Source organism: Hylobates moloch, unplaced genomic scaffold (assembly GCF_009828535.3).
Source record: "Hylobates moloch isolate HMO894 unplaced genomic scaffold, HMol_V3 SCAFFOLD_5, whole genome shotgun sequence".
Classification (NCBI taxonomy): Eukaryota; Metazoa; Chordata; class Mammalia; order Primates; family Hylobatidae; genus Hylobates; species Hylobates moloch.
The window spans coordinates 25,005,135-25,021,962 of record NW_026652280.1 but is presented as its reverse complement, the minus strand read 5'-3'; the positions used below and the strand labels follow the sequence as shown (position 1 = coordinate 25,021,962).

General features: G+C 37.5%; 1 protein-coding gene across 2 annotated transcripts; it reads left to right on the top strand.

Moving 5' to 3' along the window:
- Nucleotides 1-447: 447 nt before the first annotated feature.
- On the top strand, nucleotides 448-8,689 carry DYNAP (dynactin associated protein). 2 transcript variants are annotated; one of them, XM_032151706.2, is made up of 3 exons: nucleotides 448-543; nucleotides 4,148-4,312; nucleotides 7,011-8,689. In XM_032151706.2, exons 1-3 carry the CDS (start codon nucleotides 487-489, stop codon nucleotides 7,341-7,343), a joined length of 555 nt encoding a protein of 184 aa, XP_032007597.2. In that variant the 5' UTR covers nucleotides 448-486; the 3' UTR covers nucleotides 7,344-8,689. The 2 variants fall into 2 exon arrangements, with proteins under 2 accessions (XP_032007597.2, XP_032007598.1); XM_032151707.2 differs by lacking the exon at nucleotides 4,148-4,312 and having other exon boundaries at nucleotides 472-543; nucleotides 7,011-7,343.
- Nucleotides 8,690-16,828: the final 8,139 nt, after the last annotated feature.

Sequence of the window (16,828 nt, the reverse complement as noted above, 5' to 3'; positions counted from 1 at the left end):
AGACTTCCAGACACCAACCCAGGGACTGAAAAGGTGAAGTGTCCCTAAGGTCATGGGTACCTAAGAGATGGTGCCAAAAAGGGGAGAGAGGCTTTCGTGCTTGAGTAGAAAGCAAGCAATGGTAAATTTCTATCTCAGAACGTTTTTCTGGGGTCGGTCCTAAAATAAAAGGTGAGTTCCTGAATGATGGGACTAAAGAGGAGAGACAGAAGAATAATGTAAGGTTTTCAGAGGGAGTAGTCACAATACCTTTCAGAGGAAGTATTGGTTTTCTTGCGTCTTTCTGCAGTTAACATTTCATTTCCTCCTCTAAGGTGGATCCTGTTTTAGTGAATAATTAGTATTTAGTTTAATCCACGCGTGTACTGATGCATCATAGTTGATTTCCACCAGTGTTTTAATTGTTTCATGGTTGCAGATATAAAGAGCAATGAACAAATTGAAAAATATTCTTGGAGAGAAGCTTGTGATATTGGCAGCTCAAGAATGGACAGAAAGCACGGAAAATACGTGTTGAATGTTGAGCACTCTGAAAACCAGCCGGTGAGTGTCCTTGCTCCATCTTGATAGTTTGCCTATATTACAGTTTCATTTTCAGCATTGAAAAGCAGTTTAATCTCTTTATTACTATCTAGCCAAGATCATAATTTTGCATTCTTCTCCAAAATAAAGAGCAACCCTGTATCAATTTTTGTGCTGCAACTTTCATGTTTTATTTTGCTATGTTATATATTTAGATATTAATTTAAATATGCATAGCTATAAAGTATGAGAAATATTTCTCTGGCCATAGGATATACAAATAGATCCATTTAACTTTCTATATTCACCTTCATGTAAACATAAACTCCAATGATGTCAGTGTTTATTTATTAAGTTCTATTTTTACAATTGGATGCTTAGAATTTTTAGACCTGTCAGAACTCAGATTTGTTAATATGCTGAAAAACCAGATATTAATTCTAGATGTTAATATTCCTAAGAAAGAAAACCTCCAAAAATACCTGCTCTGTGTCAAAATATGACTATTTTGTCTGCTTTTTTTAAAAAAAATATTTTTATACCAAAAACCAAGCCTTCAGTGTATAGTTATCATAATCATATATCTGTATCACATACAGATTTTATCTATCTATTTATATCCAACCAAATAATCTTTGACTTCAGAAAAGAGGAAGGACATGTAATGAAAATTAAAATAGTGAGTTAAAATTCACTGCCTGAAGAATGAATGAAACACGTGTGAAGAAATAGCTTGCTTTTGTCATATGGAACTGTGGTAATCAGCCTGTGTAACTCATGAGATAAAACAAAGAAGAAAGTCCTGTTTCTCAGTAAGTGTTAATACAAGAATCCTATAGAGGATTTCTGGTTCACCAAAAGAACCAAAATCTTCAGTCCCTGGGTTTGTGTCTGGAAGTCTGCTTGGTCAGTTGCTCAGGTAACACTGTAATCGGATCTTCAAGATGTCCAAATACTCAGATGGAAAAAAAAAAAATTATACTTGGCCAGGTATGTATCATCTTGATAGTTTTTCTAGATAATAACAAATGTAAAGATGTTTACAAATATTAGCTTACATTGTTTTTTTTTACAGCATATATCTGGATAGCTGACTAAATATTTTACTTTATTATATTATTCAGGCATAGATATAACAATATTTTTCTCTTCAAATTCAATAATGGAATTTAAAAAGTATTTGAAGATTATAAACACACAGGAAATAAATTTTGGTGTCCTTGTTTTTCTGTTAGGGATCTAAGAAATCTCAAGTTAATCCTTATAAAGTTAGGGTAAAAAACTTATAGAATGTACTTTAGTAAGTACAACTAATGCATTTCAGTTGCCTGCGGCCATTATTAGCTAATGCTGATTATGCTAATGCTGGTTAAACATTATTTACAGCTCTTCAACTCTTCCAGTTTTGAATAGAGACTCCACCTATACTATGAGTCAGAGCAACCTGACACAGTAAAATTATTACTTAGGCTGCAAACTGGGCCTAGATCACAGGTTCCCCATCCTTAATGTAGACCCACCCACCACCTTCCTCTCTGAAAGGGCCGGGATTCTAACAGGGCCAGAAAATTCTGGGAAACTGCCCTGCTGAGTAAGTTTCACTTTGTTTGCAAAGTACATTAAAATGTTCAGGTTCACCAGCCACAAGCAAATTGGATGTAATGAAAACAACAGGATCAGCACCTAGTTAAATAAGCAAGGGTATTAAAAAAGATAAATTCAACTTCTTCAAATTTGTATAATGTATAGTAGGTAGAATTTTGTTTATTTATATTTGATAAGCATGGGACTAATATCTATTTTGTTTATATTATACTTACAGAAAAAATTAACTTAGCTAATTGTCTACTGCCAGGAGTATCCCATCTTAACTATATTTAATGACAATTTTATATTTTTGTATTTTTAATAATAATTCCTAATGGGTCAAAGATTATGTATCATTCTGGTTTGACGGTTTTCATGGAACTCACTGGTCGGTTGGCCAGTAATTTCTATAACTATTAGTAATGGGTTATTAAATCAACACAAAGACAACTAGTGGCAGTAGTGGTAGTAATTAAAATACTATTACTAATAACAAGAATGATAGTTAACACCTATTCAGTGGGGGGTATTATGTGCCAGACATTGCTCCAAGCATTTGGCGGTTATTTACTCAGTGATCATATGAGCAAATCTGTAAGTGGGTAATTTTAGTATTCTCCTTTTGAAGCTGATAGGAGTGGCCAAAGATAACCTTGATTCACAGCTAGAAAGTAAACATTATCATCCTGTGAGATGAAGAGCCTTAGATCATTCTACATTATGTTTGATATGTAACAAAACTTTTGGCTGGGTACAGCAGCTCATGCTTACAATGCCAGCACCTTGGGAGGGCAGAGCCAGAGGATTGCTTGAGCCCAGGGGATCTAGACCAGCCTGGGCAACATATGGAGACCCCATCGCTACAAAAAATAACATCAAAAATAATTAGATGAGCACGAAGGCATACGCCTGTAGTCATGGCTACTCGGAAGGCTGAGATGAGAGGACAGCTTGAGCCTTGGGAGGTTGAGGTTTCAGTGAACCATGATTGTGTCTCTTCACTACAGCCTGGGTTACAGAGACAGAGCCCATCTCAATAAAACAAAACAAAACAAAACAAAAAACTTTTCCACAAGATCCATAAATTCCTGAATCTACTCCTCTCTCATGTTCACTTTTCTTACCCTTCCCCTCTTTTAACACACCCCTTCCCTAAAATCTTTCCCTGCCAACTCAGTCGTTTCCAATCCTTATTTACCTCTTCTTCTGGATAATTTACAATTATTGCATTTATTTGTTAATTATACACTAACCTGTTTTGCCTCCCTGTTAGCAAATAGACTCCTTGAGAGTAGAGACCTATATTGTTGTGGACTGTTTTTACATTGCTCTATGCCCAAGAGGGACCCAGCAAAAACATACTGCAAATTCGACAATGATTTGTCTTCTGTGTCACTGTCATAGGCTTGCAAGTTCCATTGGATAGAGAATGGTATGAATTATGTAAAGCAGTCACTTTGTGTAAGAATTTTTCACTAGTATCATGTAGTATAGTATATACTACATTGCTATATTAGCATAGCATGGCACAGCATAACAATATACTATTCCTAGTATAGTGTAGTGGAGTACATGGGTCTTAACACCGGAAGGTCCGAGCTCCCATGCTAGCTGTTGTGTCATGATGACAAATCATTTCAACTCTTTTCACTTCAATATTTTCATTTCCAAAATGACCTGAACAGGTTGTACCCAGTAAGATGCAAGGACTTCAGCTCACCATCCTCTTCCTTATAGAGGCTTCTTAATATATGCTGCACATACAGCAGCTTGCAACAAAAGGATATTCAATCCATTTATGTAATATCATGAGGAAGAGGATACACATTCCTGAACTAGAACCTTAGTAACTTACCAAAATTAGTTAAAGTATGATATATAATAATCTGTCTAGATTTTTTTATCTTCAGAGGTTAAGAAAACATTTATTCCTTTTAAAAGTCATACTCTTAGGTATGTTTGATAGAAAAATTTTATTTTAGCAACTCAACATCATGGTTTCCTAGGCTTCCTCCTCACTTCCACTCTGCCTTTGTAGCCAATCACACGTCCAAATGACCAAGAGGCTCACAGTTCCATATGCTGGTGTCGACCTTCAAATGATATAACCAGTGATGTCTCTCCCAATTTAACTGGGGTCTGCGTGAATCCAGGAGTCCTTGCACATTCAAGATGTCTACAGTCAGAATCCTGTAACACACAGGTAATGTTTAGCACAGGAGCTTTTATTCAGGTTGGGATGTGCTCTATATGGGCATGTACTTTGCCTATTCTTTCCCAAGAAATGTACTTAATTACTTAATTCATTTATATTTGTATTAAGCATTTGCTGTATTCTCAGTATAGGTACAAGTCACTGTGAGGCAATTCACAAGAAAATAAATATTTGCTAGTCTCTGTTTTCCAAGAGCTAATATTCTAATTGGGGACTCAAACATCCATAATAGATAGAGAACATACATGAAAATCAAAGGAATAAGTGTAAGGTGCAAATGCAAGGTTAGGGAAGGGCAGATGAATAAGAATGTTGGCAATATTAGGGTTTAATTCACCATTAGACTCTGATGGGAGACTGTCATATTTAAAGTTTCACGTGTCCTATTCTTTTGGCGATTACCTTATTTTCTTACTCTGTGCAGCCTCCGAACCTGTGTGTGGCACTTTCTTTAGCTCCCTGGGTTCTGGCCTCTGGTGTATATGACCTTAACACAGAAACCTTACTGTTCTCTGGAGCATCTCCACTAGCTTTGGAGACCAGACTCAGCAGTCCTTGGTTCCTGACCTCATGTCCTGTAGGCTGAATGAACTTTACCTCATGACTGTATCTTTAAGTCTTCAGCCCTTGTATAGAAATTTAACACTGACTATATATTACCAATATGGCTTGGCAGTTTGGTTTAGTTCCCCAGACTCTGGAATTCCTTCCTTTTGCTGCTTAGTCTTGCTATAGAGACTCAGTAGAGAGCCTCTGAGCCTTGTTTCTTGATCCTGGACAAAACAATATGAACTTTATACTGTTTCTGGGACAATCTAAAAGAATAAGTAAGCTCAGTAGGATGGAGTTAGAAAATGTTTCTTCTTGTTTGCAGAGGTAAAGTAATCCATATGAATCATGGAATTGAAGGAGGTCTTCAATAACATTGAGTCTGCTTGCTCTTTTTTTATTTTTATTTTTTGTTTTTTGAGGCAGGGTCTCACTCTGTCACCTAGGCTGGAGTGCAGTGGCACAATCACGTCTCACTGCAGCCTCAATCTTCTGGGCTTAAACAATCCTCCCATCTCAGCCTGCTTAAGTAGCTAGGACCACATGCATATGCCATCATGCCTGGCTAATTTTTGTATTTTTTGTAGAGTTGAGGTCTTGCCATGTACCTCAGGCTGGTCTCAACCTCTTGGGCTCAAGGGATCCACCCGCTTCAGCCTCCCCAAATGCTAGGATTACAAGCATGAACCTCCATGCCCAGCCTTTGCTGGTTCTTAAACTTGACTGCATATTAGAATCACCTGGGGACTGTTTAAGAAAAAATCAAGTGCCTGAGCCCCACCCCAGACTAATTAAATCAGAAACTCTGGGGGGTGGGGCCCATACAACAATAGTTTTTAAAAGCTACCCAGATGAATCTAATGTACAACTAGTGATGAGAATGACTGATCTTGTCCCATTAAATCATTTAACAATTAAGGAAAATATGGCTCAGGAAAGTTTAGAGAGTTGCTAGAACTCACACGGTTTTTGCCAGAAGGGGCCAAAGCAGGAGGAGAACTTAGTTTCCTTTTGTCTGATCAAGTGCATTTTATTTCACTGAAGGGCTCTTTTTAAGTTTGTGTGATGCAGTATTATAGACTCCTCTCCCAGATGTACATAAGTCTTTTTGCCACTTTCTTTTCTTGAACCTCCTTTTCAGTGCCTCCCATCAAGGAAAGAGGACATTATTTGTCCTAGGGCTAACTTGGTCTTAGTGGCCCTCATTTCCCTGGCCTTGGTGGCCACTGCCCTCATTCTTTCGCTGCTGTCTTGTGTCATCAGGCTTTTCATGAAACTGTAGTCTTCCAACAAATACCATGGCACATATTTTGTAATATTTCAGACTACTGTATTCTGTCTGAAAGGTATGAGTTTTGTATTCTATTCCTTGAAGATCTTGCTTTCATCCGGGTAATACTGAAATAATCTGTTGGACTCCAAAGCCCTTGTTTCTAAATTCTATATTATACTGCATCCAAAACAAAAATATTATTTTTGAAAACTAATGACTTTATGTATGTTATTTTTAATCTTCTCAACAACAATATGAGATGTTGTTCTCGCATTAAAAAAAAGGTAGGGGTGAGAGAGGAAAGAATAAGAGGAATACAGAGGATTTTTTAGGGCAGTGAGACTGCTCTGCATGATACTGTAATGGTAAATACATGTCATCATATAGTTGTCCAAACCCATAGAGTATACACCACCAAGAGTGAACCCTAAAGTAATCTGATAATGGTATATCATTGTAGGTTCATTAATTGTAACAAATCTTCTACTCTGATGGGAGAAGTTGACAATTGGTGAGGCTGAACATCTGTGAGGGCAGGAGGGATGTGGGAAATCTCCGTATTTCCTGCTTAGTTTTGCTGTCAACCTAAAACTGCTCTAAAAATAAAGTCTGTTAAAAAGAAAAAAGACAAATGGAAAACAGAATAAGAGAAGATGAGATTTTGCAGATTTGTCTTTCTTCTAATGTAAGGGACAGCAGACAATTATTTCCATCTGCATGAAAACATGGACTTCAAGCCCAACTTTCAGAGACACATAGTGACTCAAATGATGTTAACTTAATAAGTTATAAGTAATATAAAAGAGATGATAAATTACAAGCATTTTTGTTTTTCATTGCTGATATTTTTATATACATGCTTAGGTAAAAGAATATTGCCGCAATGACTGGTCTATGTGGAAAGTCTTCCTGGCTTGTCTCTTAGCCTGTGTGATAATGACAGCAATTGGAGTACTTATAATATGCTTGGTGAATAACAAAGGATCTGCCAATTCCTCCATTGTTATCCAGCTATCCACAAACAATGGAGAGTGTGTGACTGTCAAACCTGGAACACCCTCTCCTGCTTGTCCCCCTACAGTGACCACCACTTCAACTGTACCTGAAAGTACAACCACTGAAAGTACAACTTCAACAGCTACAACTGCCACCACTTCCACAGAACCTATAACTGTTGCAACTACCAATCAATTATAATTTGAACAGCCATGGCCATCACTTCAACTGAAACTTCAACCTCTACCACTTCAACTCAGTTTGCAACTATAACAGCTACTCCTATCACTTCAAGTGGAATCATGGCTGCAGTCACTTTAACAGACTCTATAACCGTTACAACTTCAACAATATCAAGTCCTACTTCAACTTCAACTTACTTGACAACTCAAATAATCACCACTTCAACCATCTCTTTGACTGAATCAACAACTACATTCCCTTCAACTGAATCTGCAACCACTTCCACTTAACCTATAACTACTGTAACTTCTACTTAGCCTACAGTAACAATGCTCATCACTCTTTTCCAACAATGTATAATCGCCACCTATTCATCTGAGGACTAACCTCTGATTTTTTATCTTGCCCAAATTCCTTTCTAAGGGGTGTGGGGAGTCATGCCCTACAAACCATAAATTCTCATCAGATGGGTTTTATTTAACCCTGTATATTGTGACTTACTTTCTAATCTGACTCTGGCATAACAAGGGAAAAAAATCAAAATGTTTTACCCCAAAATATATTTCCTTGCCATACCTTGAAATTGTCCTGCAAAGTCTCTTGTGGAGAAACTCCACATTCTATAGAGAATATCCTTCCCCTTTTGTTTCCCTTCCTTTCTTTCCAGATCCAGGAGATAATCAACTAAGAGCTAGGCACCATTTTAGGTCTGATAAGAAACACTTTACAACCTGCTCTCTCTGAAGTCTGCTTTCGGAGAGATTCCTCTGCACAATAAAACTTGGTCTCCATGATCCTTTATCTTGAGCTGAACATTCCTTTCCATTGATCTCAGGTCTTCAGATAAACTAAACCAATTGTCAATCAGAACATGTTTAAATTTACCTATAGCCTGGAAGCCCCCACTTAGAGTTGTCCTGCCTTTCTGAACCAAGCCAATGTATTTCTTAAATGTATTTGATTGATGTCTCATGCCTCCCTAAAAATATATAAAACCAAACTGTACCCCAGCCACCTTGGACACATGTTCTCAGGACCTCCTGAGGGCTGTGTCATGAGCCATGGTCACTCATATTTGGCTCAGAATAAATCTCTTAAAATATTTTACAGAGTTTGACTCTTTTTGTCAACACATCCAAACTTGCAACCACAAATGCCACCATTACCACTTAAAACTTGATAGAACTAGCATCAGTCATCAAAATGACCTGTTCTACATTAAGTTAACTTTTAGTTATCACCAGTAATATTAGCCTACAACTACTCCCCACACTGGCTCTTCCCCAAAGTTGAAATTGTACAATATGTGAGTCTAGTTCTAGCTAACATAACATCATTGCCTACATTAAAAGCTTCTTCAAAGCAAAGGGAATGAAATGAAAAGGCAGCCTGCAGAATAGGAGAAAGTATTTGTAAATTGTATATCTAGTAAGTGGTTAATATCTAAAATATATCAGGCATTCACATAACTTAATAGCAAAAAAACAAATAACCTGATTTAAAAATGGGCTAAAGATTGGAATATACATTTTCCCAAAGAGGACATACAAATGGCCAACAAGTATATGAAAAGATGGTCAACAGCACTAACCATGAGGGAATTTAGAGTTAAAACTACAGTGAGATATCACCTCACAGCTCTTAGTTTGACTATTATCAAAAAGTAAAGAGATAACAAATGTTATTGCAGATGTGGAGAATAAGGGACCCTTGTACACTGTTGATGAGAATGTGAATTAATAAAGCCATCATGGACAATAGTATGGAGGTTCCTCAAAAAATTAAAAACAGAACTACCATATGATCCAACAATCCCACTGCTGGGCATAAAATCAGTGGCTTGAAGAGATATCTGCACTTCCATGTTCACTTCAGTATTATTCACAATAGTCAAGATATGGGACCAATCTAAGTTTCCATCAGTGAATGAATGGATAAAGAACATGTGATATATATATATATATATATATATATATATATATATATATAAAATATTTGTCTATATTCAGACTTTTGAAGGCTGAATAGTATTCCATTGTGTGTGTGTGTGTACACACACCATAAATTACAGCAATCAAGACTGTTATATTGGTAAATGGAAAGAAGCATAGATCAATGGACTAGAATAGAGAATCTAGAAAGAGATCTACAAACTTATGGTCAATTCAACTTTGACAAATATCCAAAGGCAATTCAGTGGGAAAAGAATAATTTCTTCAATAGTTGGTGCTGAAATATTGGGCAATCTTATATACATACATATATATGTACATATGTGTGTATATATATATACACACACAATTTATATATATATCTATACACAATTTATCATATGTATGACACATGTATACTATATATGTATGCACAATAGAATACTATTCAGCTTTTAAAAAGAAGGAAAGCCTGACATTTTCAACAACATGAATTAACTTGGAGTCTATTACACTAAGTAACATAGACCAGACACAGAAAGACAAATATTGCTTGATATCACTTACATGTGGAATCTAAAATAGTCAAACTTAGAGAAACAGAGAGTAGGAAGGTGGTTGCCAGTGGATGGGGGATAGAGAAAATAGGCAGATACAGGTCAAAGGGTACAAACATCAGTTATAAGATGAATAAGTTCTGGAGATCTAATGTACAGTATGGTATCTATAGTTAATAATAATGTATTGCATACTTGAAAATTGCTAAGGTAATAGATCTCAAGTGTTCCCAATGCAAACACAAGAAAAATGATAATTGTGTCAGGTGAAAAAATACATTAATTAGCTCAATTGTGGGAATCATTACAAAGGTATACTTATATGAAAACACCATGTTGTATTCCTGGGAATTGCTGTGTTTATGAAAAAAAAAAACATGTTTTCCACCTTAAGTATATAAAATATACAAATTTTTCATCGATCATACCTCAATCTTTAAAAAATAAATTAATATCAAAAAAGAAATATATTAATATATCAGTAAGTATAATAAATAAAAAGAGATTATATTCTCCATCAATAAAAATAAAAAATAAGAGAATCCATAGACTCTTCAAAATAGCTTCTACAATTAACAAGTTGAGAAAAGGTGTAGGATATAAAGTCAATAGACAAAAATCGGTTATATTTCTATATACTATTAGAGTTGCTAGTACCATTTACAATAGCACAAAACATGATATGCATAGATATAAATCTAACTGAATATGTGCAAGAGCTATCTGCTGAAAACTACAAAGTACTTTTGAAAGAAATCAGAGAAGACCTAAATAGAGAAATATACTGTGTTAATGGATTGGAAGAGTCAATGTTAAGATGTTCAGATTTCCCCATATTGGTCTAGAGTTTCAATGTAATCCCAATCAAAATATCAGGAATATTTTCTGTGAAATCAAGAAACTGGTTTTAAACTTTATGTGGAAAGGGGAAGGAACTAGAATAGCTAAAACAATTCTGAAAAAGAAAAGCTGAAAGAATCACAGTAATGATTTTAAGACTTACCATAAATTACAGCAACCAAGAGTGTTATATTGGTAAATGGAAAGAAGCATAGATCAATGGACCAGAATAGAGAATCTAGAAAGAGATCTACAAACATATGGTCAATTCAACTTTGACAAATGTCCAAAGGCAATTCAGTGGGAAAAGAATAGTCTTCAATAGTTGGTGCTGAACAATTGGGCAATTTTATACACATACACATATATGTACAACTGTCTAATTTTTCAGTGCATATTTACATACACTGAAAAATTAAAAAGATCCTTGACTCATACTTCCCACACTTTCAAAAAGTAACTCAAGATAGATAAAGACCTAAATGTAAAACCTAGGACTAAGAAATTTCTATAAGAACACGTAAGATAAAATCTTTGTGGTCTTTGGTTTGGGAAACATTTCTTGTATTTGATAACAAAAGCACAATTCATAAAAGAAAATATTATAAATTGGCTCCACCAAAATTAGTAACTTTTCCTCCTCAAAAAACACTCTCAGTAAAATGAAAATCCGACCTGCAAATTGGGAAAAATATTTACAAAATATCTAACACTGGACTTACAGCTAGAATATATGCAGAATTCATACCAATCAACAAAAAGACAACCTATTAAAATAAGCAAATGATTTGAACAGACAATTCATCAAAGAAAATATATGCATGGCAAGTAACTACACAAAATGATGCTCATCATTATTAGTCATTAAAACCACAGTGAGACATACTGCACTATTATAATAGTTAAAAGAAACAAAACAAACCAAAATAAGAAACCTTGACAGCAAAAAGTGCTGAACAGCAAGTGCTACTAGCAAGGAGCAGAGCAGAGTAGCTGGAACTGATGAACATTGCTGGTGGGAAGGAAGGAAAGCATGAAAACAGGGAGGAAGGAAAGAAGGAAGAAGGTTGGTTCATTGGTTGGAGTAACCTTACCAGCAGGGTTTAAAGGGACCTTACTGGAATCTACTTAAGGAAGCCATGGAAACATCCCCCAATGGCAGCATCTGTGAGGCTCTTGAAGGTAGGAAGAGAATCTGAGTAACCTTAGCTGCAGATAAAGGGTTAATGAAGGGACAGAAGCATTTGACCTTGTCAGCCTCTGGGGTAAGGAAAAGACTCCTGGATATGTTGAGATTGCTGGTAGTGCTAATGATATTAGTAGAGTTTAATAGGGTCTTCAGCTACAGAGGGGCTGGAGTGAAGCTGAATACAGCACCCACCCCAAAATTGTACATGTCCCTCATACAGTGGAGACCATATGGGTATAGGCCACCAGCAAAGGGTGGAGCTATGTGGAATCACAGGCAAACCACTTTTGCCTTTGTTATCCTTCTTCCCTGCTCCCAACTGGAGGGAGCTAGAGTTTATAAGAGAGAAGGGGAAGAGGTGATTCAGATAAAAGATTCCCACACCCACTATGATCTGTGTGCTACCCTTGGTACATCCTCAGTATCTTAGAGATACTGGAGAAGATAATATGGACCCAGATGGAGAAAGGAGGGAGATGAGTAGTGAATTGAATTTGAGATTAAAGGATTTTTTGTTTTCATTTTTATTTTAGTTCGTCAAGATTGGGGCCTAAATGCCAAAATAAGACTGTTAATAACAAAAGAAAGAAAAATTATAGACTGGCTAAAGTGTCATTAAGCACTGTGTCACCCATTGGCAAGGATGGACTCAACATTGTATAGTTTTGATAAAATATATACCTAATTCATGTGTAAATTATATAAGCTTAGATTCCCCAATACATGGTTAGCTACATTAGTGGATATTTTTAGCTATTAGAGTAATCTAGGTTAATCACAAAAGCTACGTACATTGAAAATCCCATTAGCTGAAACTTTAATTTCAGAAATTGGGTTAACCCATAATTAAATTTATAAAATATATTGATTTTACCTCTTTTTAAAAACTCATTTGAGACAGGGTCTCATTCTGTCACCCAGGCTGGAATGCAGTGGCACCTTTGTGGCTCACTGCAGTCTTGACTTCCTGTGCTCAAGTGGTCCTCTCACCTCAGCCTCCTGAGTAGCTGGGATCAGAGGCATGCGCCAGCATGCCCAGCTAATTTTTTTGTATTTTTTGTAGAGATGGGGTCTCACCATGTTGCTCAGGCTGGTCTTAAACTCCTGGGCTCAAGCAATCTACCTCCTTCGGCCTCCCAAAGTGCTGGGATTACAGACGTGAGCCCCTGCACCCACTCTTCTTTTTTATTTATTTTTTAATAATGTAATCTTCTTTTTTTAAATTTTATTTTTTTATTTCAAAAGGTTTTTGGGGAACAGGTGGTGTTTGGTTACACTAAAAGTTTTCTTTTTCTTTTCTTAAATATTTGTGGAATTCCTGCTGTGTGCCAGATACTGTTCTTTATTTAATTTTTTTTTTTATTTCTATAGGTTATTGGGGAACAGGTGGTATCAAAAAGATAATCCACCATAATCAAGTGGGTTTCGTACAGGGATGCAGGGATGGTTTAACTTACACAAGTCAATAAACATAATACACCACATAAACAGAATTAAAAACCACATGATCATCTCAATAGATGCAGAAAAAGCATTTGAGAAAATCCAGCATGCATTTATGATTAAAACTCTCAGCAGAATCGGCATACAAGGGACATACCTCAATATAATAAAAGCCATCTATGACAAACTCACAGTCAATGTAATACTGAATGGGAAAAAGTTGAAAGCATTCCCTCTGAGAACTGGAACAAGACAAGGATGCCCACTCTCACCACTCCTCTTCAACATAGGACCGGAAGTCCTAGGCAGAGCAATCAGACAAGAGAAAGAAATAAAGAGCATCCAAATCAGTAAAGAGGAAGTCAAACTGTCGCTGTTTGCTGATGATATGATCATTTACCTAGAAAACCCTAAAGACTCTTCCAGAAAGCTCCTAGAACTGATAAAAGAATTCAGCCAAGTGTCCAGATACAAAATTAATGTCACAAATCAGTAGCTCTTCTATACACCAGCAGCAACCAAGCTGAGAACTAAATCAAGAACTCAACCCCTTTTACAATAGCTGCGAAAAAATAAAATAAAATTCTTAGGAATGTACCTAACCACAAAAGTGAAAGACTTCTACAAGGAAAACTAGCAAACACTGCTTTTTTATTTCTTAAAATAATTCTTTCTCTCAGCCTTAAGCATGAGCTCCTTCTCTTTCCTCTTGCCCTTTCAACCATTCTCCCTACACCAGCTAGAGGGAGCTTTCAAAATTACAAATTCTATTTTGCTACTTGCATGCTTAAACGAATCCCGTGGTTTCAAATAGCCTTCAGAATGAGACCCAGTGTGCTCCACGTGATCTGCCTCCTTCTTTCCTTTCCATCTGTCCTTGCTCCTAACGAGCTCTCGAGCTCTCGAGCTCTTGAAAGATCCATCAGTCTCTTCACAGGCTGCCAGCTCTTCCTGGAGCAATCCTTTTCTTTCACCTGGCTTGCTCCTTATGAAGGCTTTAAGACTCAGCTTAGCTGCTGAATCCTACAGAAAGCCTTTCCTGTTATCGCCAATTGGGTTAGGTGGTTTGGCACCCTCTTTGCCAGGTCTCTCCCACAGATCCTGGCCGAGCGATGGATGAAAGGAGTACTCAGACACAGGTATGCAGTGTTAAGAGCCACTAAGGGACTGCGGGTACTAGGGGCCAAAGGGAAAGCAGCAGACTTGATAAGCTAGCGCTACTTGGTTTTATTTAGTACAGACATAATGCTGAAAGCCTGGAGCAAACACAAACTGTGAGTAATTAAGTATTTTCTCCCTTACAGGGAGGAGTCATGCGTGGATGGCCAAAGGTGGGTTTCTGGACGACAGGCGTAAACAACCCTGTTTAGATAAATTCCCCTGTACTTCCTTATACCCATTTCTCTCCCTCTGCCTCAGGGTAAGAGAACAGCTGCCTTCAGCTTATTCTCCCCTGAAGCTTTGCAGAGCCTTCTGACCTTTCAAAAAGCATGCTTCTTTCCCCTATAGCTTCTTCCACCACTCTGACAGATCCCTCACATCTCCCCCTTTTCTGTTTTTTTGCATCAGTTCTTGTTGATTGAAGAGTACATATATGTGCAGCAACAGGTTTGTCAGGTGTAGCGGCTGCAGCTCGTTTTCCAGCTTTGCATCCTAGAATTAGTAAATAACATGAGACAAAAATGAGTATAATTGGTAATATTCTTTTCCAATCAAAGAGTGGCCCCCAGGAGTGGAGGTCTATCCAGGAGAGGTGTTTTTGCACATTGTTTTATAGGACTGTTACTGAGGAACCCCACTGGGGGTATGTTAATCCCTCCTAGCTAAACAGTCACATTGTTAGAGGCTGGAAAGGCGGTGTTTACCCAAGTAACAGGGCGGAAGAAAGGTAGATCTAGAAGATGGGCCTAATAGAGAGTAGCAGGTACAGGTAGCAGGCAAAATGATAGAATTGAAAAAGGTTAATAAAGCATAGCAAGGAACACATTATCTGGAGTGAATGGTGTCTATGTGCAGAGCAGGATTCGCTCAGCCTCCTGAGTTGTCTTCTTCAGCATAATGTCCGGGTCTGTGTCGTCCGAGGAAGCTGCCTCATCCGGGGCTGCAGGTCCTGCAGGGTCATTTCCTTTATTTTTGGTACCGGGTTAGGTCCTAGCCACGTCATGGTATGGTTTGATGCATTGTGCTGGAATCTAAAGAGGACCTGAGTGGGTGTGAATACAAGCATATCCTCTTCCCCATGTTAACAAATCATTTGGACTGCACCATACATTACTATTTACATATTTCCAGAAAACTTCAGGTTTTATGTTTTGAGGGGCTTTTACAAAATGCTTTTCTATGGCTGATTGAAATTTGTCATTTAAATTTAAGAAATTAAGGGTAAATAAGGCTTGTGCCAGTAGTGTTGCAGGGTCCTCACTCATATTCCCCTTTTTTTGTTTTCTGAGGGTATTCTTAAGGGTGGAGTGGGCATGTTCTACTATGGCCTGTCCTTGGGGGTTGTACGGGATACCCGTGGAATGTTGGACATTCCATGTGTGATAAAATTGTTGAAATTGTGAGGTGATATAAACCGGGCCATTATCAGTTTTAATTTTTGTGGGCCGCCCCATAAATGCAAAAGTTAAGATATTTAATGATATATCAGGCGGACTCTCCAGGAAGAGCATGAGTGCTAATTAGGTGGGAACAGGTATCAATGGATACATGTACATATCTTAGTTTTCCAGATTCAGGGACGTGTGTAACATCTGTTTGCCATAACTAATTAGGTTCTAGTCCTCTAGGGTTAACACCTGTTGAAGGAGGGGGATGTGCAGGTGAGCTGGCAATCTGGGCATTGTAAAATAATTTGTTTAGCTAGTCTTTGGGTAGTTGAAATTGTTTAGATAAATTACTCCAATTTTGGTGGAAAAATTGATGTGATTGGGTGGCTTGGTCAAGCAGTGATATCATAACCCGCAGGTCTGCTTGATCATTGCCATAAGCCAGTGGGCTGGGCAGTGAGCTGCAGGCCTGAATGTGTGTAATAAAAATAGGATGTGTACGTTGATCTAGCAATTGCTGAATTTGAAGAAAAAGTGCACACAGGGTGGGCTCAAGAGTGGACTTAATGAGGGCTGTCTCAACGTTATATAATAAACAGAGTAAGCAGAGTCACTAACAGTATTGATAGGCTGAGTGGAAAAGGTTTCTAGGGCCAATATTAGGGCTCCAACCTCAGCTCTCTGAGTGCTAGTAAATCCAGATAGAGTGAGGGTGTTATGTGGTTCCCACCAGGTAGCTGCTTTTCCATTTTTACCAGAGCCATCGGTAAAAAGCTTTAAAGCGTTAGGTATGGGGGTGTGAACTACCTTTGTAGGCATAGCTACAGGAATATGAGATAAGAACTGAAGTAGTTTGTCAGCGGGAAGGCCATGTTCTATACGGCCCGCATAATCAGAGAGTGCTATCCTGAGGGTCTAGAGATAGGAGCAGGACTGCTTTGAATTGTTTTTTACTTAAGGGAATTCTTATGACATCAGGGTCATAACCTAGCAA

Bases quoted from the DNA above. Each gene is read 5' to 3' on its own strand.
- DYNAP (XM_032151706.2), top strand. From the start codon at position 487: ATGGACAGAAAGCACGGAAAATACGTGTTGAATGTTGAGCACTCTGAA. The intron at 544-4,147 runs GTGAGTGTCCTT...CTGCCTTTGTAG, and splicing joins AGCACTCTGAAAACCAGCCG to CCAATCACACGTCCAAATGA. The intron at 4,313-7,010 runs GTAATGTTTAGC...ATACATGCTTAG, and splicing joins CAGAATCCTGTAACACACAG to GTAAAAGAATATTGCCGCAA.